Source organism: Coenobita brevimanus, chromosome 65 (assembly GCF_032717465.1).
Source record: "Coenobita brevimanus isolate Jiangsu-jjx chromosome 65, ASM3271746v2, whole genome shotgun sequence".
Taxonomy (NCBI): domain Eukaryota; kingdom Metazoa; phylum Arthropoda; class Malacostraca; order Decapoda; family Coenobitidae; genus Coenobita; species Coenobita brevimanus.
In genome coordinates this window covers 9,689,944-9,710,188 of record NC_137018.1, presented here as the reverse complement: position 1 = coordinate 9,710,188, position 20,245 = coordinate 9,689,944, and the positions used below count along the sequence as shown (strand labels likewise).

General features: G+C 43.8%; 1 protein-coding gene across 1 annotated transcript; it reads right to left on the bottom strand.

Moving 5' to 3' along the window:
• Positions 1-12,313: 12,313 nt before the first annotated feature.
• Positions 12,314-18,537, bottom strand: LOC145405063 (anaphase-promoting complex subunit 1-like). The gene is made up of 3 exons (XM_080276566.1): positions 18,415-18,537; positions 15,653-15,826; positions 12,314-12,467 (listed from the first exon to the last, which is right to left on the bottom strand). The coding sequence occupies exons 1-3, from the start codon at positions 18,490-18,492 to the stop codon at positions 12,456-12,458; spliced, it is 264 nt and encodes an 87-aa protein (XP_080132692.1). The 5' UTR covers positions 18,493-18,537; the 3' UTR covers positions 12,314-12,455.
• Between the last annotated feature and the right edge of the window lie 1,708 nt (positions 18,538-20,245).

The window sequence follows — 20,245 nt, the reverse complement described above, 5'->3', positions numbered from 1 at the left end:
CGTCCGATAGAGCGCCGCTGCATCCTCCCCACTTCCCGCCTGTCTCTCACCGCGACAAGACCTGCGCTGTTCGCCATGGCTGCCCACGTGCTCGCTTTTGTGGTGGTGCCGTACTTGCTGCAAGGCCTCCTGCTGCTCTCTGCCCTACTCTTAGTGTGTGTGATGATGGCTCCGCCTCCTGAGAAAAGGAAGAGAGCGGTGTTGACTCTGGAGAAGAAACGGGAGATATTGGAGAAGGTTGATGCGGGTTGGTCTTCCTCTCGCATTCTCCGCTAGTTCAACCTGGCCCGGTCGACTTTGTTCGATATCAAGCGTTCCCGAGACAAGCTCATGCAGTACACGGCTGACTAAAGTGAACACTGTGAAAAGAACGGACTTCTGTGTGTTAGTGACTAAGTTCAGTGCAAGACTTCAGGAAGAGTGTAGTGCGAGTGCTTCAGGAAATCGTTCTTACTGTCAGAGTCCAAGAGGAGGCGGTTATTCATCGAGGTGGCCAGGGACTTGCTGTAAGTAGCCAGAATGTTTCATGTTGTACTATTTTCCATACTATATTTACCAGAATGTTTCATATTGTATTTTTTCCCATACTATACTTACCAGAAAGTGTCATACTGTACTTCTTTCCATACTAAACTTACCTCATGCATGTGCAGTAGGAATGTGTTTTTCAGAGTTCGGTTAGGTTCGGTTAGGTTAGGTTCGGTTAGAGTCCATAAGTACCAGAATGTTTATTAATGTAAGAACATACTTCTAAACCCACATTTTATGTTTCTATTGCATTTATTTCAGTCATTTATGTGCCTTATTGGTGTGATTTGGGTGTTAAATAGGTGCTATGCATGTCCGGAGGGAGTTGTATAGGTGTTTCTCTGTGTTAGGGTCCGTAAGTACAAGTCCATAAGCTGGGGCCCAATATCCGGACGAAACCAATATCCGAACCTACCGATGGCTCTATTGATCCGGATATTGGAGGGGTTACTGTATAGTTTTTTACAGCTATCATACGAGATTCATAATAACCTAAAGTTCAACAATAGATTTTGATATTACAGATATCTATCATGCTGTGTCCCATGACGCTGAACGTTGACAACGATATTCCCAAGGCAGTTTGAAATAGATCAGAATATTCGGTAGGTAAGAGGGGACTTAAAGAGAGGTTTGTCAGTGGGATGGGGTATTAAGAGAGGAACGAAAAATTCCTGGAATAAAGAGGGTGGGAGGGCTTGACCACCCTGCTTGGTGGCAAGGTGTGTCTGGAAGTGGACTGGGGTGGCGTAGGAGAGAGTGAGGAGGTGGATGTAAAGTCATCACACACATGTGATTTTTGGTGATGGTAAGGGAAATATTATTCCCTCTGGATGAACAATGTGCGAGTGTAGACCCACGATTAATTTAACGCGTCTGGAGCGAAGGAGGGCATGGATGTGTAATACTTGTATGAAAACTGATGTATGAATTTGTTGAGAAGAATATAATAAACGATGATTAATGTTTGTGGATGTTGAGTTACAACCATCGAACCTAATGAAATATTACTCGAAGTAAGCGACGTCATGTGTGGACTGGACACCCATAACCATTATTTCAATTATTATAATACCAGACATGCATTCATTATGCAAATACATTTTCTCATTACCTCCGTGTGATCCATCAGTATGATGACTGCACAACATTTGCACACAATAAGCCAACAGCTGTCCAACACTCAAAGTAGCTATAATCCTATGCAATATGACATCTACTTATACCATGGTTTGCGAATATAATGATTGTTTCTCCTCACAATAAGACAGACAGGATTTTTTTTTTTTTTTATGTGTCCAACTCTGGGCATAGGCTTCACAGCCTGCTCTCAAGACCCAGTAGTCCTCCAATATAACATACACCTCTAAGTGTCAACGCTTCGGCGCTAACACCCACTGACCATATTGAATACATGCTGGAGCTGTCTCATACAAGACTGGTGTAATGGTATTAGCGAGGTTTTTTTTACGATATGTCGGCGGGTCTTCTGGTAGATCAGTAAAGTCTGCTTTTATTAAATCCAAATCCTTAAACCATTCCCTGCCACAGCGGGGATTTGAACTTGGGTCCGGTAGGACCGCGGGCCATCTCTCTACCGACTGAGCTACCGCCTCCCCCACTGTGCATTACCATTGTGTCACGTGTAATCATGAATCAGTATTCGCCACTCTGGTTCGGCCACAAAAATGTTACAGCAGTTGAGTCGCACACTCACTACACTCAGGTGAACCACGTTTCGAGACACCAAACATCTCACCTTCTAACACTTGTGCTAGACTACAGTTGTTCACCACATTGTATGACGAACATTAAGACTCTAACATTCATCCAAAACATGTTACTGCAAATGGAATTACCGATCACCTCAGAACATCTGTATAATCACATCCTGCATCCTACTTAACGAAACTCAACAAAGTTTCGATACATGTGCCCCCACCACTTGTTCCCCCTCCCCTCCGTTCCACCTCGCCTCACAGTCACCTCCTGTCAGAGAAAAAGTGGGTGCTAAGATTTGTTTTTCTCTCTACCTTCCACTATACCTACGTGACAAACACTTGTATTTGCATACAGAGTATGATTTGATGGAACACTATTTCTATGGGTACTAGTACTGTAGCGGAGGGGAAGCTCTCCCGGGTCTGCCCATTCACTTACTATTACTACGATGTAAACAAACACAGTGGTGCCACATTTCACCAAACACACCACCCGCTGTACTCGTTAGAAGTGGAGGTAACTGTACCTGGGTCTCCACACCTTAGTCCAGGCTGGATTACGAGGCAAGTGACCAGTTGCTCTTTCTTGAATAAGGGAAGTGTTGGCAGTAAGGGAGAAGGAGGAGGCTGGAACTAAGTCAGAAGATAAGAATGAAATGGAAGTGGAGGAAGAGGCTGGCATTATGAGAAAAGGAGGGGGAGGGGGGGGAGCTGGCATTGAGAGAGGAGAATGGAGGAAGAAAGGGTTGGCAATGTGATAGACGGAAAGGAGGAGTACTGAGGTGGTATACACAAACAAAGAAGGAAGAGGCTGGCACAGAAATGAAGAGGAAAGGAGGAGGAAGGGGCTGGCATTGAGACGGAAAGGAGGAGGAATAAGGAGCTGGCACAGAGACAGACAGACAGCAAGGGGTGGGCACTGTGAAATGAGAGGAAGGAGTAGGGAGTTACAAGTGAGAGGGAGGGAGGGAGAAGGAGGTGCAGGGGATGTGCACTGAGAAAGGAGAAAGCTAGGTGTAAGGGAGAGGGGACTGAGGAGGGAGCAAGGTGTAAGGGAAGTGCACTGAGAAAGGAGGGGGATGAGGAGAAGGCTGCAAATGAGAGAGATGGAGGGGGTGATAAGCCTCTGTGAAGATAGAGGGTGGTGGTGGGGGAGGGGGGAGAAAGGGGCTGGCACTGAGAGAGAAAGGGAAGAGAAGGAAATTACTAACACTGGGGGAAGAGAGAGAGAGAGAGAGAGGAGGGGGGGGGGCTGGCATTAAGAGAGGAGGAGGAGGAAGAGGCTTGCATTGAGGGAGGAGGAGTAATGTAAACTGTTTAGGGAAAAGTTACCAGTAAAGAAGTTTCAATCCTAAGATCAGATGATAAAAATTTTTCATTGTGTGGGTACCAATATTACCATATACTGTACCTGGCCCTTTCAGTATGAGTCTTTAAAGTATTTATTTTCATTATCCACAGACAATTAACATTAACTGTATTTTACTCTGAAGAGAGTACTATCAGCGTCTTGGCTACAGGAAGTCATCCCAGTTCGATAAGATTGTTTGAGAAATTTTAAAACTAAATAAATATTTACACCAGTATCATACTGAAAGGTTTAACCATTTAAATTTACTGTATTTTTGGGTACCGTGAACCGGGGTGACTTCGTACGATTTTGAAGGTTATTTCATCCTGACACAATTTATTTTGGCCAAAATACTGATGTTAAGTATTACATACGTACGTGAGCCAATAACCTGTAAGTATCTAACAGCCAGATAATCTCAGTATCTCCATCTAGACGTAGTAAAATATTTTATAGGTGTCCGAGGTCACCCCGGACTGGGGAGACTTCGGACTGCCTTGGGGTGACCCCGGACACTCATTAGAAATGCACTGAAATGGGCCCCTAGTAGCTCAGCTGAATGTTTGGACAGTTCTGGGGGGTCTTCGGACACTGCGCGACTTTTAAAAAAATTGCTGAAAAAAATACAAAAAAATACAGAAAAATTACAAGTAAATAGTAGTGATATATAGCAAAAATAGATGAAAAAATAAATTTTCCATTGACTTACAACCCCAGTTTAGTTGATTATACATATACATTATAGGGAGTACATTCCCACGCTATGCGCAGGTTAAAGGCACGATTGTGACTGACTGACCGGACGGTTTAAAGCGTGCCGGCTATTTAAATGCCTAATTAAAGGGAACTTGGAATGGAGGAACAGAAGATAGGGAAGGAAAGAGCTAAAGAGTGAAGGAGCTTGGGAAGGAATGAGAGAAGGAGCTTGGGAAGGAGAAACAGGAGTTAGGAATGAGGAACAAGAGGAGGGAGAGGAGACGAACTATAAGGATATCATACCGGTACCGTACCATATGGTAACTTATATAATATGTGTTCTCACATCATATTTCTTAGCAGCAAAAACAAAGATAAGCATGCAGACTGTGTACATTGTACAAAATATGTTTTATTACATATAAAAAAAGCAAATTAGATATGCTGTCTGACCTCAACCCTTTAAATATCCATTGTCCGAAGTTACCCCTTTAAATCCCAAAAATGCGTACACATTCACTCATGTCATGTTTACATACATTCAAAATGCAGATTTTAACCCTTTCTCTGTTCCAATCTTCAAGTTAGACGTTAAAGTAAACCTCTAAATGTGTATAAGCGTGCGGTTTGTTATGATTCGTTCACACCAGACCAAGTTTTCCCGTATTCATTTTTTCACCAAAAAATAGCATTGTCTTTTTTACAATATATTCACCAGTGGAACATAATATTTTAAAAAGATAATTATACATAACATTTTACAAAACCTATGCAACATTATCCCGTTTAAATATATACGATATCTTTCTTCGTTTAGCAGCTGCGTAGCATTTAATCTTTTTATGCAAATTTCGTCCGAAACCACCCCGTGTCCGAATTCACCCCGGCTCACGGTAATTATTGCGTTCCAGTCAGATTCAGCCGGTGAAGGTTTATATCCAAGGGGTGGTTGGGGTTGATTGCTCATGTAATGCCACTCAAGGATGAGTGAGGCTGGTCACTCTCATCTTAAATGTCGGGACCAACTGCCTAGCACCGGGCTCCTACGCTCCTTATGGGGCAATGTAGGATTGGATGATGGATGGATGGATTTTAAGAGAGTACTTGCATCTTGGCTGTATGTGGTTTGTCACAATCTGATAAAATTGTTAGAAGAATGGATTTTTAAAAATACATCATCATACTGAAAGGTTTAATGGGTCCAAAGCACAAAAGGCTAAACTTCAGTAGTTTCTTTAAATATACACTCACTATTGCCAGACTATTTCCTGCAGCATTATATAAACCACTAATGATGAGGTGTCTGACAGCCAAATTAACTCCTCCAGTTATGTCTCTTGAAATTTTGGCTGGAGGTAAAAAATAAAAAATATATAAACCAATTAAGATGACAATATAATAATAATAATATTAATAATAATAACAAAAACTATGCCAAAGATTAAATGCCAGATTTGTCGGTAATATAAATCCACCTGACAAACTATGCATCATCCAGATATCAGTGGAGTTTCGTTACCTCGTGATAAATACACAGCTGGACACATACAGACGAACAAAGGTAAATGCATACAATGACAGCAAACACAGGCAGATATGACTAACCTTGCATCATGCAGGTATCGGCGAGTGACTGGAGTCGTTTACCAAGAGACAGTGCTTGTTTGGGCAACACTAGAGGCCTTGCGTGTTGCTGTTGCCCCTTCACCGTGGATGATGGGCAGACCAGAGGATGAGGGGTGACAGGGTGGAGGAAGTGGGAGGCTCGGCTGATCAGTTTAGCCTGCCACACTAACAATCCTGCTCGCTGGCTCAGATCTGATACTTGCCGAATCCCCCGTGGGAGAACGAGTCACTTTAACTCCTCTGCAATTACAGGTACATTGATTTTCAGTACTGTATAATCCTGCTATATACAGACGACTTGATTCTGCTTGGGTAAATATAAAAACTTGAGAGGTCTGACATACCACCAGACTGCCTGTTCATACATAGCAATCCAATATTTCTCCCCAAATTCCTATCAGAGAAAAGGGATGAGGTAGGATCCCCCCCTACCTCCCCACCAGAAAAGGAGAGTATAACAATCAAACAGCATACCCAGTGACATGCCAGTTATTAACATATCACCAAACAAGATAATAATGGCTCCACCTTATAAGTACAACCTGGTTGATTCTTCCCTTTAGCACTTCTTAACTCCTTCTGTAACACCTGCACTTATAAAGTATTAAAGGTACCACTCAACTTTTTCTCTACCATCCACACATGCACTGCTCAAAATGGCAATGTAGTTACTCATACAAAACCCTAATACAAATGGGCTCCTGATGGTACCAGTAGTTATGTTTATGGAAATCAGTTCATATGACAGAGTACATAACGTATGGGCAAAATTGGAGACTGGGTGTATAACCACCACCAACATACACCTATTATGCTATATATGAGGCAGTTTTATACAAGAAGAAGGGTTACTTATATCTAAAACACACAAAATTAACATCAGACCTATAATAATGCATACCTATTGTAATGGATGCTATACGAGGCAGTTTTATACAAGAAGAAGGGTTAGTTATATCTAAAACACACAAAATTAACATAAGACCTATAATAATGCATACCGGTACCTATTGTAATGGATGCATAAAGATCCCAAGAAAAGCTATTGGAACTGAAACTACATCCTCAAACTCCTGACTCTGGCTACTGATTTCATACAACAGTTATAAACACGAGTGACATAACCCTTAAAGGATTAATGCTGCGAGCAATATATAGGAATAATTTATCCCACTATTGCCAGAAGCCTTAACCCTGTAGGGAATGACCAAAAACAAACTGCTTCCACAATGCCCTGTCTTTTGGCTGCCCTCCCCTTAACTCATATCCTCCTCTCTCATTTACCTTTCCAGTTAATCCTCCCATCTTATCCCAGGTCTCCCCCTCCACCTGATGCACACACACTTTCCTAACCAGTCTTGTTCTTCACCCTCCCCACATGGCTAATAATTTATGCCCTTGATTGACCCACCAGTTCACAGAAAACTATTCCTAACATGTTATGAAAATCCAGGATACTTGATATCTTAATTCTGTCTCAACTGTTGTAATGTCTTAGGTGATACACTGGCAAGTATTTATAATAGTTCCTACCCAGGTAACAGCATGAACAAACCTCCCCAAGTTTACTAAAAAATGGTTTAGTTTTTGTTACTCTGATATTCCATCTAAATGACTTCCTTATGAAGTGTTTGTTAACAATAAGTGAAGACAGATGTAGTACACACACCATTTTACAAACAATTTAAGCTTAGTGAAGTATATAAAGAGGGATGCCTTCATATGGTGTACTGGTCAGCTCCACTGCCAGGTTTGAAAAACATTCCTCAGCTCCCTCCCTATCCCCAGAAAAGTGGATGGTGAACTGAGGAGGGCAGCTGCAGCCCACAGTTCACTGGGTTCACATTGCAGATGTGCTTTAGGACACTACTACATGTGTTGTGTGGTGCTGGTGCAGGATTTGTGCATTACACTGACAATATAATAAATATCACCTGTAGTGCTGCCAGCCAGTTGGGTATGGCCTGGGGCATTCCAACAGACAGGTACTTGTATACAATTGTCGTAAGTGCTGGAGTGAACCCATTTTCATTGTCCTCTTCTCTCCTCTCATTGCTGCAGCCTTCAGATGAACCCAGTGACCTGGATGATAGTGAAGATGGTTTGGTTGATGATGAGGATGACGTACTGGTTGACGCTGCTGACGATGAGAGTGATGACCCACCAACTTGTGCATGCACCAGCTGAGCAGAACAGCCACTGACCTCTGTACACAGCTCTGGAAGTGTTGGGAAAGATACAGTGCATGACATATAAATAAATAACTACATCAATTCATCCCAACTCTTATTCAGCCATTAAGTTAAATAAGTAAACTGAAGTGTCAATGAAAGTGTTAAAGCGATGCATACAAGTGCATACAAGATATTCACATTAGGAAAAAAAAAATGAATGAACACCAAGACTATTAACATGAATGAACATCAAGATTATTAATAAAGTTTGCTTAACCCCTAAAAGACGGGCATTGTAATGTTTTGACATATGTTCAGAACAGGCATAATCGGTGGGTGCGATATGGTGGGGGATTTGCAGGGGGGAGGTGTGGAGGGGTGTGGGGATTGTAGGGTGGTGCAGGGATGGGGACTGGGTGCTTGAGGGAGGTGGGGTTGGGGGTGATGGGTGGGGATGATAAGTGGGGGGTCGGGAGGGGGGAAAGGGTGGGGGTGGCAGTGCGGAGCTGAGAGGTGGCATTGTTTGGGAGGTGTGGGGATGGGGAGTGGAGAAGGGTAGGGGGTTGGGGGTGGTGGGGGTAGGGGAAGGGCAGTAGGGGATGGGGGATAAAGGGTGGTGGAGTGATGGTGGGGGGAGTGGGGGGTGGTGGGGTAGCAGCTGGGGTGATTGGGGATTGTGGGGGCATTGGGGATTGGGGTCGGGGTCGTGGGAGGGTGGGGGTTTAGGGCAGTAGGGGGCTGTGGAGGGTATTGGGGGGATGGTGGGGGGTGGGGGGAGTTTGGGGGTGGGGTGGTGGGAGGGTGGGGGTTTAGGGCAGTAGGGGGCTGTGGAAGGTATAGGGGGGATGGTGGGGGGAGCTGGGGGGTGGTGGGAGTCTGGGGGTGGGGTGGTGGGGGGTTGTGGGGGAAGGATGGGGGGTTGGGGTAGGGGGTGAGGGTGGGGGTGGATGGTAGGGGGTGAGGGTGGGGGTGGATGGTAGGGGGTGAGGGTGGGGGTGGATGGCAGGTGGTATGTGGGTGTGGTGGTAGGGGGGTGGGGTGGGTTTGGGGTGGGTGGGGGGACGTGACCGCATATGAAGACACCCGTCTTTTTGGCCCTAGTACCCTTGGACAGCATATGTGGACACCCGTCTTTTAGAGGTTAAAAGTACATACGAAATTTTCACATAAGGATAGGAAATAGATGAGGAACTGTACAGGCTGAATATGCAAGGGACAACCTCAGTGAGAAGACCAAATATGTCTGTCACAGTTTACAAACCAACATACTTTAATGGTCCAACGAGCAGTGGGATCAGTTGTAAATAAAGATGCTGGTAGTTTAGCAGCAGCAGCAGGGTGAGGGGTGGCGGTTCTGGAATAGGGGTGGTGGCCATCTCAGTTTAACCACTACACTTGCCCCAGATCCCAGCAGCCAAGCCAGGACGTCCCTGCTGGCGTGGCCTCAGGTCAAGGTGATGGGCCAGCAGTGGTGGTCAGGGGTGTCTGCTGCCAGGGTCACCATGGATAGCTCAGTCAATTCAGGAAGCCAGCGTTGGCGTCACCACCTCGTACTTCACTCCATGATACTCACACACTCCTTGAAATCTGGATGGGATGGTAGTGGGGTTTGAATGTTATATACAGTAGGCTGTTTGTGTGTCAACTTTCCTGATAGAACAACAACAAAGGTCGCTGCTAGTGTGTGTTTCTCAAAAAAAAAGCATACATGATTGCTTAAAAACCCAACTGTCACAATGAAAATCTTCAGACTCTGAGGTCAACTGAGAGGAGAAAAAGTTTTGGCATAAAAATAAATTGCACAGTTTCCTCTTCATTTTTTTTTTTTACCACTAGAATGTGAACCTATCCAGACAACCAATTCATCACCATAATACCAACCAGTACTAACATTCTCTGTCAATTTTGTCAGTTCCAGGCACTTTGGCCAAGAGGAAAATACAGACAGTCCTCATTAGCAAATGGGAGTTAGGTAGGGTCCAGAAATATGGAAAATAGCAAATGGAGGTTAGGTAGGGTCCAGAAATATGGAAAACTGCAAATGGGGCTAAGGTAGGGTCAAGAAATATGGAAAATAGTAAATGAGGGTAAGGTAGGGTCCAGAAATAGGGAAAATAGCAAACAGGGGTAACGTAGGGTCCAGAAAAACGGAAAATAGTAAATGGGGATAAGCCAGGGTCCAGAAATATGGAAAAAGAAAAATACAACAGGTAATGTGGGATTCAGAAACATGGAAAGAGGGAATATGTAAGTGGCATGATGGTGTGACTTACCCAACCATCACCTTGACCTGACAGAGGCGGCCTGTGTTAACGTCTACCAGTATGACCAGCCAAGGCTCAGCGGTCAGCACACACAAATAACACAGCACCTGTTAGAACACAAATATTATACCACATGAATCACCATCATCATCATCATCATCATTTATACCTCAATCCTATTCCTGAAAGGGATGAGTAAAAAATAAATGAATAAATAAAGTGTCTGGCCAAGTAAATGAAACACACACATTCATTCACGCACTATTCTAGCCCTTGGAGTCCTGACTTAACCTCACAGACACAGGCATCCACACATACATAAAGGTGGGGCAGGGTACAGGTAATGTCTTCAATGGACTGAAAGAACAGTCATATGCCAAAACCAGCTAACTGCTTCAGAACAGTAGTTGGACAATGTTGAAAGAAAAATCTGAGATTGCTTCTGCATACTCCCTCTTCTGTCTTTCTTTCCTTCATTCTTCCCTCTTCCTTCTCCCTGTGGGTGACTCTACACTGGGTGATATATAAATGGTTTCCTGTACACCAGGAAACCATTTACTACACTGGGTAGTAACCATATAACCAAATTATGGTGCCTGGTGGTTTAGTGGGTAATTAAGGTGCTCCAATCGGACTGAGCCTAAGCAGGTTTATACCTAAGGGGAGGTTGGGGTTATTGCTCACGTAATGCCACTCACAGATTCGTGAAGCTGGTCACTCATCTTAAATGTCAGGACCAACTTGCCGATCCCAAGGCTCCTATGCTCCTCATGGGGCAACATAGGATTGGATGATGGATGGATGGATGGCTTCTGCATATTACACCTCAATATCTTTGTGTTACTGATACAACTGCATCAATATAATTTAAATATCATAAATGAGAATGTTAAGGTAGTGTAGTGGCAGCCCCCGTTTCATCTGAAATGTAAACCCAGTGGACTGCAGGCTAAAATACCCCTTCTTCAGTAGTCCACCATCCTCCTTTTGGTAAACAGGGAGGGAGGTGAGGGAAGTTTGCATAACCAGGCAGTAGAGCAGACCAGTTATATTAGTACCACCACACAAAGGCATTCCTGTACAGCACCTGTGTTAATAAGGAGCCTGGAACAAACTGCTAAAGATGAGGTGCTAAGAAGGCCATCCACAACACTGCACATTATTTCACAGATCAATCAAGCCTTTGAAATATGTAACAATGTCAGTGGTATGACCTGGAGGTGGCAGCAGTTGCTGGAGTGTGTGGCCAACTTGGGGAGGCAGGCCATGAGGAGGGAAGCCATGGCCATGTTGGTGGTGGCCAGGCTGAACATCCCACCACCAAGGAACAGCAACCCCAGGGCCAGGTGAATTACCAGGTGGCAGCTGTACCTGAAAAGAAGAGAAGAATGGGTTTGCAAGTTGACCCTTTGACTGTCAGGGTTAAATTTAGTGGCAGCCAAAACACTAATATCTAAACATGGCTCTATGTGGTAGCCAAAAATACTGTACATTTAAACAAGGCTCTATGTGCTAGCCAAAATACTGTATAACTAAACAAGGCTCTATGTGCTGGCCAAAATACTGTATATCTAAACAAGGCTCTATGTGCTAGCCAAAATACTGTATATCTAAACAAGACTCTATGTGGTAACCATAATACTGTATATCTAAACAAGGCTCTATTCTCTACTCAATTAACTGAGTGCATCCCAAGTTGGATTATGCATAAAATCTTTCAAGGATTCAAATTTTTGGGCACCAACCCACTGGTGATGCCAACCACATAAACAAATTGGACTTATATTTTCAAAACATATTTCATTCTTGCACTGGCCAGCCTTGTTTACCAGATTGCTGCTCTTTGGCCATCTCTCCTAACATAAATAAAATTATTTAGCAGTAGCCAAAATATCCTCAAGATCAAGGAGGTTAAGGCAGCACATCTCATTTCATTAGTAACACTAACCCAACAGTAGATGTAGCAGGACCAACGCCTGACCAGAGATGTCGGATGATACACACAACATCCAGATCACCCACACCTGCCATCACCAGGGACAGTGCCAGTGCGGATGTGTTCGGACAGGTTTACAAAGTTGATGGTCCTGCCAGCTTAGCAACACTCCTGCGAAAATGACATACCTGTTAGTTCATCTATGTCATCCTTTCTCACTCATTAACAATAACAAATGAATTGTGGAGACAGTAATGATGAGTGTTTGGAGAGGGAGGGGGGGCTCAAACAGCTAACATATATAATTACTCAGGCTAATACACAATTTCACTCAAAAGGAAGGCACTTGAGAAGGGTGTCTCCATGTGATCCAGGTGGCTCAACTGCCTGGTTATACAAAGATCCCTCAACTACTTCCTTATCCTCTCAAAATGAGGATGGTGGACTTTAGGAGAAAGGGAGCTTCAGCCCGGAGTCCACTGGGTTCACATTTCAGAAGAACCTGGGACTATAACTAAACTACTACTACTACTACGACTACTACTACTACTAGTACTACTCACAAGAAAACTCCCCATCATCTAAAGCTTCACAGCTAAATTAAATAAATCATCTTCATCAACCAGACCTCCTTTCCCACCCTAGGGCAGGGTAAGGAGTAGCAATGTCCAGACAGTTCAAGTTTGCCTCATTCAATGGGCCATGCTTCCATTCACTCATGATTCAGGCCCCGGAATCCTGGCTCTATCTGACACGCCAAAAACATTCACCACATTCTGTAGCTTCACATAAACGTATCCAATAGAGTCAATCTGAACGCTGTCACGTTAAAAAGGGGTGCCAAATCCCTGATCATGCACTTCATCTCCCAACATTCATCCATGCAGTTCGATCTCTTGTCAGTCTCTTAGCCTCACCAATTTCCATACCTCTCTTCCTCACACACTCATCCATGACATCCCTCCACCTTCTTGTTTGCCTACTTCGCCTCCTCCCTCCTTCAAATTTGCTCAGATATAATTAAATAAAGCATCATCATCATCATCATCATCATAATCATCCGGACCTCCTTTCCCACCCTAGGGCAGGGTGAGGAGTAGCAATGTCCAGACAGCCCAAATTTGCTCAATCCAATGGGCCACGCTTCCATTCACTCATTATTCAAGCCCCCGGAATCCTGGCTCTATCGGATACATCAAAAACATTCACCACGATCTGTAGCTTCACATATACATATCCGACTGAGTCAATCCAGATGCTGCCACATTAAAAAGGGTTGCCAAATCCCTGATCATGCACTTCTCACAACATTCATCCAGCCAGCTCGATCTCTTGCCGGTTCCCTTGCCTCACTGACTTCCAAACCTCTCTTCCTCACACTCTCATCCACCATATCTCTCCACCTTCTCCATGGCCTAACTCGCCTCCTCTCTCCTTCAAATTCACTCAGATATACCTTTTTCACCACTCTATTGTTATCCATTCTCTCCACATGACCATACCATCTCAGAACATTCTCTTCGATTCTGGTGTCCAACGACTTCCTAACTCCACATCTTTCACGAATCACATTATTCCGTATCCTATCCACCCTCACATACATTCCTCAGAAGTCCCATCTCCACTGCTCTATTACTCTTGACTTTTCATTTTCATGCCACACCATAGGGTCACATCCCTATGTCAAAGTTGGCGCTAACACTCCTTCAGCAAATAAATACCAAGTGAAATTTACCTTTTAGTGAACTTTATGAACATAGTGGAGTATTTCCCTAATACATCAAAGGCCTGGTTATTGCTGAAGCAGCCAACTTGAGGCCCAACACCAGACCAGCCCCTGCCTGGATGTTGCGGCAGGTCTGTCAGTGCAACGACAGGGTAAATGATATACAAATACCGTAACTACATCCAAACACAAACACACACAACCAACATTGCATACATTTCATCTGACACATAATGTTAAATCTAGTTCATTTTGTAGACCAAGTAAACACTGCTCCTATTTTGTTACATTACACTAAACATGGTAGTAAATGGGGGTGACCATCATCCACTCACTTGATGAAGTGCTGCCTATCTATCATTCTTTTTCTGGGTCTGTCCTCCTCTCTTCCTATTTGTCTCATCCCTGCCACCACCATTTATTACATTTCCACTTCACATGGCTTTACACCGAGTGACAGGCCAAATGGTTTCCTGTTACTCAGGGAACTATTTATAATGTTAAGTGGTAACCATATACCAAAAACCAGGGTGATGTAACCTATTATGGTGCCCCTGTTAACTGGGTAGAGATGTATAGGCAGTTTCCATCCAGGAACCAAACCTCCTGTCAGCCATATAAGAATATCAGCTCACTGCATGGGATGGCCCTACATGGGCAGTTGCCTGTGGTTGATGGGTATACTCAGTCAGACAGACTGGGGTGGCACAGCACTAAACACATAAACCACTGTACAATTACAATACCCATTCCATCACAATACGCACTGTCAAAACTATACCGTACAGTAAAGTAAAATCTTCAATATCTCTGCATCTCTGAGGTTTGTTCTTTGCTGGGTTATCAACATTGGATAACTTTCCTCCTTTTCCCTTAACATCTATGTAAGGCACAGGCAATGACTTCAACAAACTTTACAAAGAGTTTTTCTTATTGGGTTTTTCTTGAAAGGAAAGTTATTTCAGTTTCTTGACCTGTGTCAAGGAACCTTTCAGGTCTGAGGTCCATTATGGTCAATTACCACTGATTCCAATGCATTAACAAAACACAGCACTGATGCAGCAGCATGCTGGAGGTGGACAACAACAAAGCAACACATAGGTAATGCAACTAGGCTCAGTATATCTTGAAGGTTAAATCAGTCTAGGCTGCTAACTTGGAGATATCAAAGGTTTACTGTATACCTATCTAGGTATTATCAAAGGGAATATTTCTCTCAGTGAAACAAAACTATCTATCTATCTATTGCCAGACGCCATAATCCCGTACCGGGTGGCCATTTGACTCTGAGTTATTTGTTTTACAGGGAGGGGCACTAACCCCTCACCAACCCACTTGACACGTAGGGAGCACGTATGGTTTGGTTATATGGTTACCACCCAGCATTGTATATGGTTTCTTGGCTTACAGGAAGCCATTTGGCTTGTCACTCAATGTAAAGCCACCTGTAATGGAAAGAAAAGCAATAAGTAGTGACAGAAAAGATAGGAGAAATAGGAAGAGAGGAGGGCAGGCACAGAAAAGGAATGATAAAAGCTAAGTAAGAAGTAGGCAGCACTACATCAAGTGAGTGGATGATGGTTACTTCCCAATAACCTAAGTAAAGCCCCCAGCTCCATGTGTCCCCTACCTGATGCATGGATTCATAGTCTATGCCTGGGGTGGACTGGTTGCCACCGCTGCGTACGTGTGTGAGGACACAGGACGGGACATGAGCCTCTACCCACTCTAGAGTTGGTAGTACACTGTGCCATGTGATTAAGCCAAGGGTAACAGTACACAGAAGGAGGAAGTCTGGACGCACCTGTAGAAGAGCTGTTTTAGTTATACAAGATGTTTTTTGCTTATACGGTATGACCTATTATCACTGTCTGCAAGCAATGACACTGATATAATCAAGCTGCCTGGTTAAACAGAAGTTCCTCAACTCCTTCTCTATCCCCTGAAAGTAAGATGGTGGACCATAAGAGGATAATTTCAGCCTGCATGCCACAGCATTCACATTTAGATGACTTCAGGCCACAACAAAACACATAATACAATGAATAAATACTATAATAAAAGCAAACATCTGCCTATTTTCTGTTAATTTTCATTCCCAGTTCCTCTATTTTAGGAATTTAAATGCATGTAAAATATTAACATGGCAATATACCACCTAATTTGATGCGGCAAGATCATCCAACCAAACAGTACATTAGCTGCACCTATTAAAGAATGACACAGTGTTGGCTGAACAAAAAATGAACTAGTGTTTACATGTCCTTCTTGTTCCCAGAAAATTATGACTTACACCTGTGAGACTTAGTTACTCACACTACCAATGGAGGAGACTGGCACATATTTAACAAGACCTTTTTCACCTTAACTTGGCCCAAATCTTCATTCTTCTGTGTTGCATTTCATGGGCAAATAGCAGAGTGTGTGGTGAAATGCTGAAGCATGAGGGAGAGATAGTAGTAGAATGGATGTGGAAGATGTGCAGATTGGCCTGGGAGGAAGGTAGCGTCCCGGAGGATTGGAAGTCAGGTATAATTATTCCCTTGTACAAAGGAAAAGGGGAAAAAGAAGTGAGTGGTAATCATAGGGGCATTTGTCTTCTTAGTATAATACGAAAAGTGTATGGTAGGATACTTATAGACAGAGTTAGAGAAAGAACAGAGAAATTAGTTGGAGAAGAACAGGGAGGCTTTAGGAAGGGAAGAGGTTGTGCAGATCAGATATTCATTCTTAGATCTTTAGTGGAAAAGTTTCTAGAGAAGGGAAAGAAGTTGTATGCGGCTTTCATGGATTTGGAGAAAGCATATGACAGGGTGGATAGACAAGGATTGTGGAAAGTGTTAAGAATATATGGAGTAGATGGGAAGTTGTTGAATGCTGTGAAGAGTATGTACGATGGTGCGAAGGCTGCAGTGCGTGTGGATGGTGAACTAAATGAATTTTTCTCTTTGAAAGTTGGTTTGAAACAGGGATGTGTCATGTCTCCATGGTTGTTCAATCTGTACATGGATGGGGTAATAAAAGAGGTACAAGGTAGGGTAGTGGATGTTGGAGTGGCCCTGGTGAGAGAGGATAGTGTTTGGAAACTCCCTGTACTGTTGTTTGCAGATGATACTGTGTTGTTGAGTGAAGACGAAGGGGAGCTGCAAGGCTTGGTGGATGAGTTTGAGAGAGTGTGTAAGAAACGGAACCTAAAGGTGAATGTAGGGAAGAGTAAAGTGATGGTCTTTGAGAGAGGTGAAGTTAGTGAATGTACAGCGAGGTTAGATGGTGAGGAATTGGAAAATGTGAGTACGTTTAAGTATTTGGGTAGTGTGATGAGTAAGGATGGAGGTTTGGAGGGTGAAGTGCTTGAAAGGGTACAGCAGGGAAGAAAGGTTGCTGGTTCCTTGAAAGCAGTGATAAGAAACAGGGAAGTGAGCATGGAAGTGAAAAAGTTACTACATGACAGTATTGTGATACCAACTCTAACGTACGGAAGTGAAGCTTGGACATTGTTGGAAGGACACAAGTCAAGAGTGAGAGCAGTGGAAATGAGTTATTTAAGAGAAGCCTGTGGAGTCACGTGGAGAGACAGGCTGACGAATGAGGATATAAAGGAGCGTTGTGGTGTGGATGTGGATGTGATAGGAAGCGTTATGAGGAACACACTGAGGTGGTTTGGCCACATGGAGAGGATGGAGGGTGAAAGACTGACGAAGAGAGTGTATGTGAGTGAGGTGGAGGGGGGAAGAGGGAGGGGGAGGCCGAGGATGAGATGGAGGGATGGGGTGGAGAGGTATATGAGAGAGGGGGGTGTGAGTTGGGAGCAGGGCAGTGAAATGGCGGGGGACAGGGCGACTTGGAGGCGATTTGTTTGTGGCCACCCCAAACGGGATTAAGGCGTCTGGCAATAGATAAATAGATAGAAGACTATGTTATGGCTCTACATTGTTTATTTAGTACTTTTTGTGACTAGCACTGTTTTCTGGCATTAATCTATAGTTACAACTAAGCCTTCAAGAAGATGCTAATTTAAGGTCAAATAAGAGTAAAAACGAGTACAGAAGAAGATAGCCTTCTTCACTGATATACTTTACTGCAATTTCTTCTACTGAAAATCCCTAACTCCTTTCAGCATAAATGATGACTAAGTGAGGCCAATTTGACCATAGCAGGTTTATTTTCACATGACAGATGTGGATCATTCTCACAGCTTAAATACTAATTGTGGCAGCATGAAATTAGTGTTAGGTGGAGGAAAGGCAGTCTGATAGCAGAAGACTGGGTGACAAGGAGGCAACCTGTCAAAGAAGGCAACCTGTTTACAGCCATCCCCTTCATGATAAGTTATCTGATTACAGATAGCTAAGTGTAGGTAGGTAGATAGGTAGACAGATAGCCATAACAAACCTGGTCAAGAAGATATGGTGTTGCCAGTGGTGTCATGCAGCCAGAGAGGGCAGTGTTGTTGGTGTTGAAGTCTATCATACCCAGGGCAAGGGTGGCACCTGCAGTTGTTACCTGAATGGTGACATTATCTATCTACCTATTGCCAGATGCCTTACTCCCATAAAGGATGGCCATAAACAAACTGCCTCCATGTTGCCTGTCCTCTGTCATTTCACTGCCCTGCTCCCAGCTCACCCCCTCCCTCTCATATACCTTTTCACTCCATCCCTCCATCTCATCCTTGGCCTCCCTCTCCCTCTCCCCACTTCCACCTCACTCACATACAGACTCCTTGTTAGTCTCTCGCTCTTCATCCTCTCCACGTGGCCTCCCTCCCGAAAAACAATTCATTCAGTAAAGGTGACGTCAGTCACGCACAAGTTGATGTGACACAAATATGCATAAAGCTACAGCTAATACTGTTCAATCCTTTTATATTCTACAGATATATGAGCCACTGTTGTTCATTTCTTTGTATTGTAAAGAAATATGCTTGTTCATCCATCCATCATCTAATCTTGTATTGCTCCTAAAATCAACAGCATAGAGCACTCCCCAGCCCTGATTGTAAAAGAATGGAAAATCACTCCTACGTGTGTGTGTGTGTGTGTGTGTGTGTGTGTGTGTGTGTGTGTGTGTGTGTGTGTGTGTGTGTGAATTGAGGGGACCACTTGGGAGAGGGAAAGGGAGAGGGCGTGGAAAGGGAGAGAGGAGGAGGAGGGACATCCATAACACGACATTGTCAGAGGCAGAATATCTGTACCACTGCACTGAACGTACTTGGGTGTAACATGACCCTGACATAATTAATAGGTTTATAAATAACGTGCCAATCAGCTACCGTTGTCTGCAGTGGACGGGGATGAAGAGCAAATCATGTCACTTTACTTCAGGCATCAATACACAGCTAGCATGTGTGAGGCAAAGTTGCATTGAGGTCACACACACACACACACACACACACACACACACACACACACCTCTGTAGTGTAGGCTGTCTCCCTCAATAAACCCCCTACAGAATGCCTGTCTGCTGTCCACTACTAGAGATAGAAGGATGGGATGACAGGCTAGGAGAGCATTAATCATACAATGGAATTAAAACTGGTGATTGTATACAGTACACAGCAGAAGCAAGAGACCTGGTAAAATAGAGGCATGGATGAAGGCGGCAGGCAGAACATGGTCACTACAGCCAGTGCCAGCAACCAGTGTGAGCACAACAGCAGTGCATCTATCCTTCCTAATAGTATATCTCACATAATTTGAGGGAGTATATCTCAACATAACCATTCCACTCTTTCCTCTATCAAGAGCATACCCACCACATTCCACACTACCATGCAACACAATGTTCCCTACCGGATGATAACCATACATACGTAATTGACCTTGTCAGTAGATTGGCTGGTTGTTCCACACCACACACCCTCATGGTATAGAGAACAACGTTATGAAGTTATATCAAAATCTACCCATGCATGTGGAAGTCACAGAGTGGACACGCAATTGCAGTCGAACAGCACTCGACCTTGTTTGAGCCCCATGTGTGACCTTGAGCTTGGGATTTGATGACTAGCTGTTGCATGCCACACACCCTCCTGGTATGGGGAACAATTGTGTGACGTATATCAGAATCTGTCCTTGCATGTGGAAGTTACAGAGTGGACACAAAATTGCAGATGGTCTGATGGACCGATGGAACCACACTCGGTTTCACCAGTAGAGGCCTGATAATTGCTGAGGTAGAGAAGCCTAAAAATTCTCTCACGTGGAAATACTAGCCAGCGGA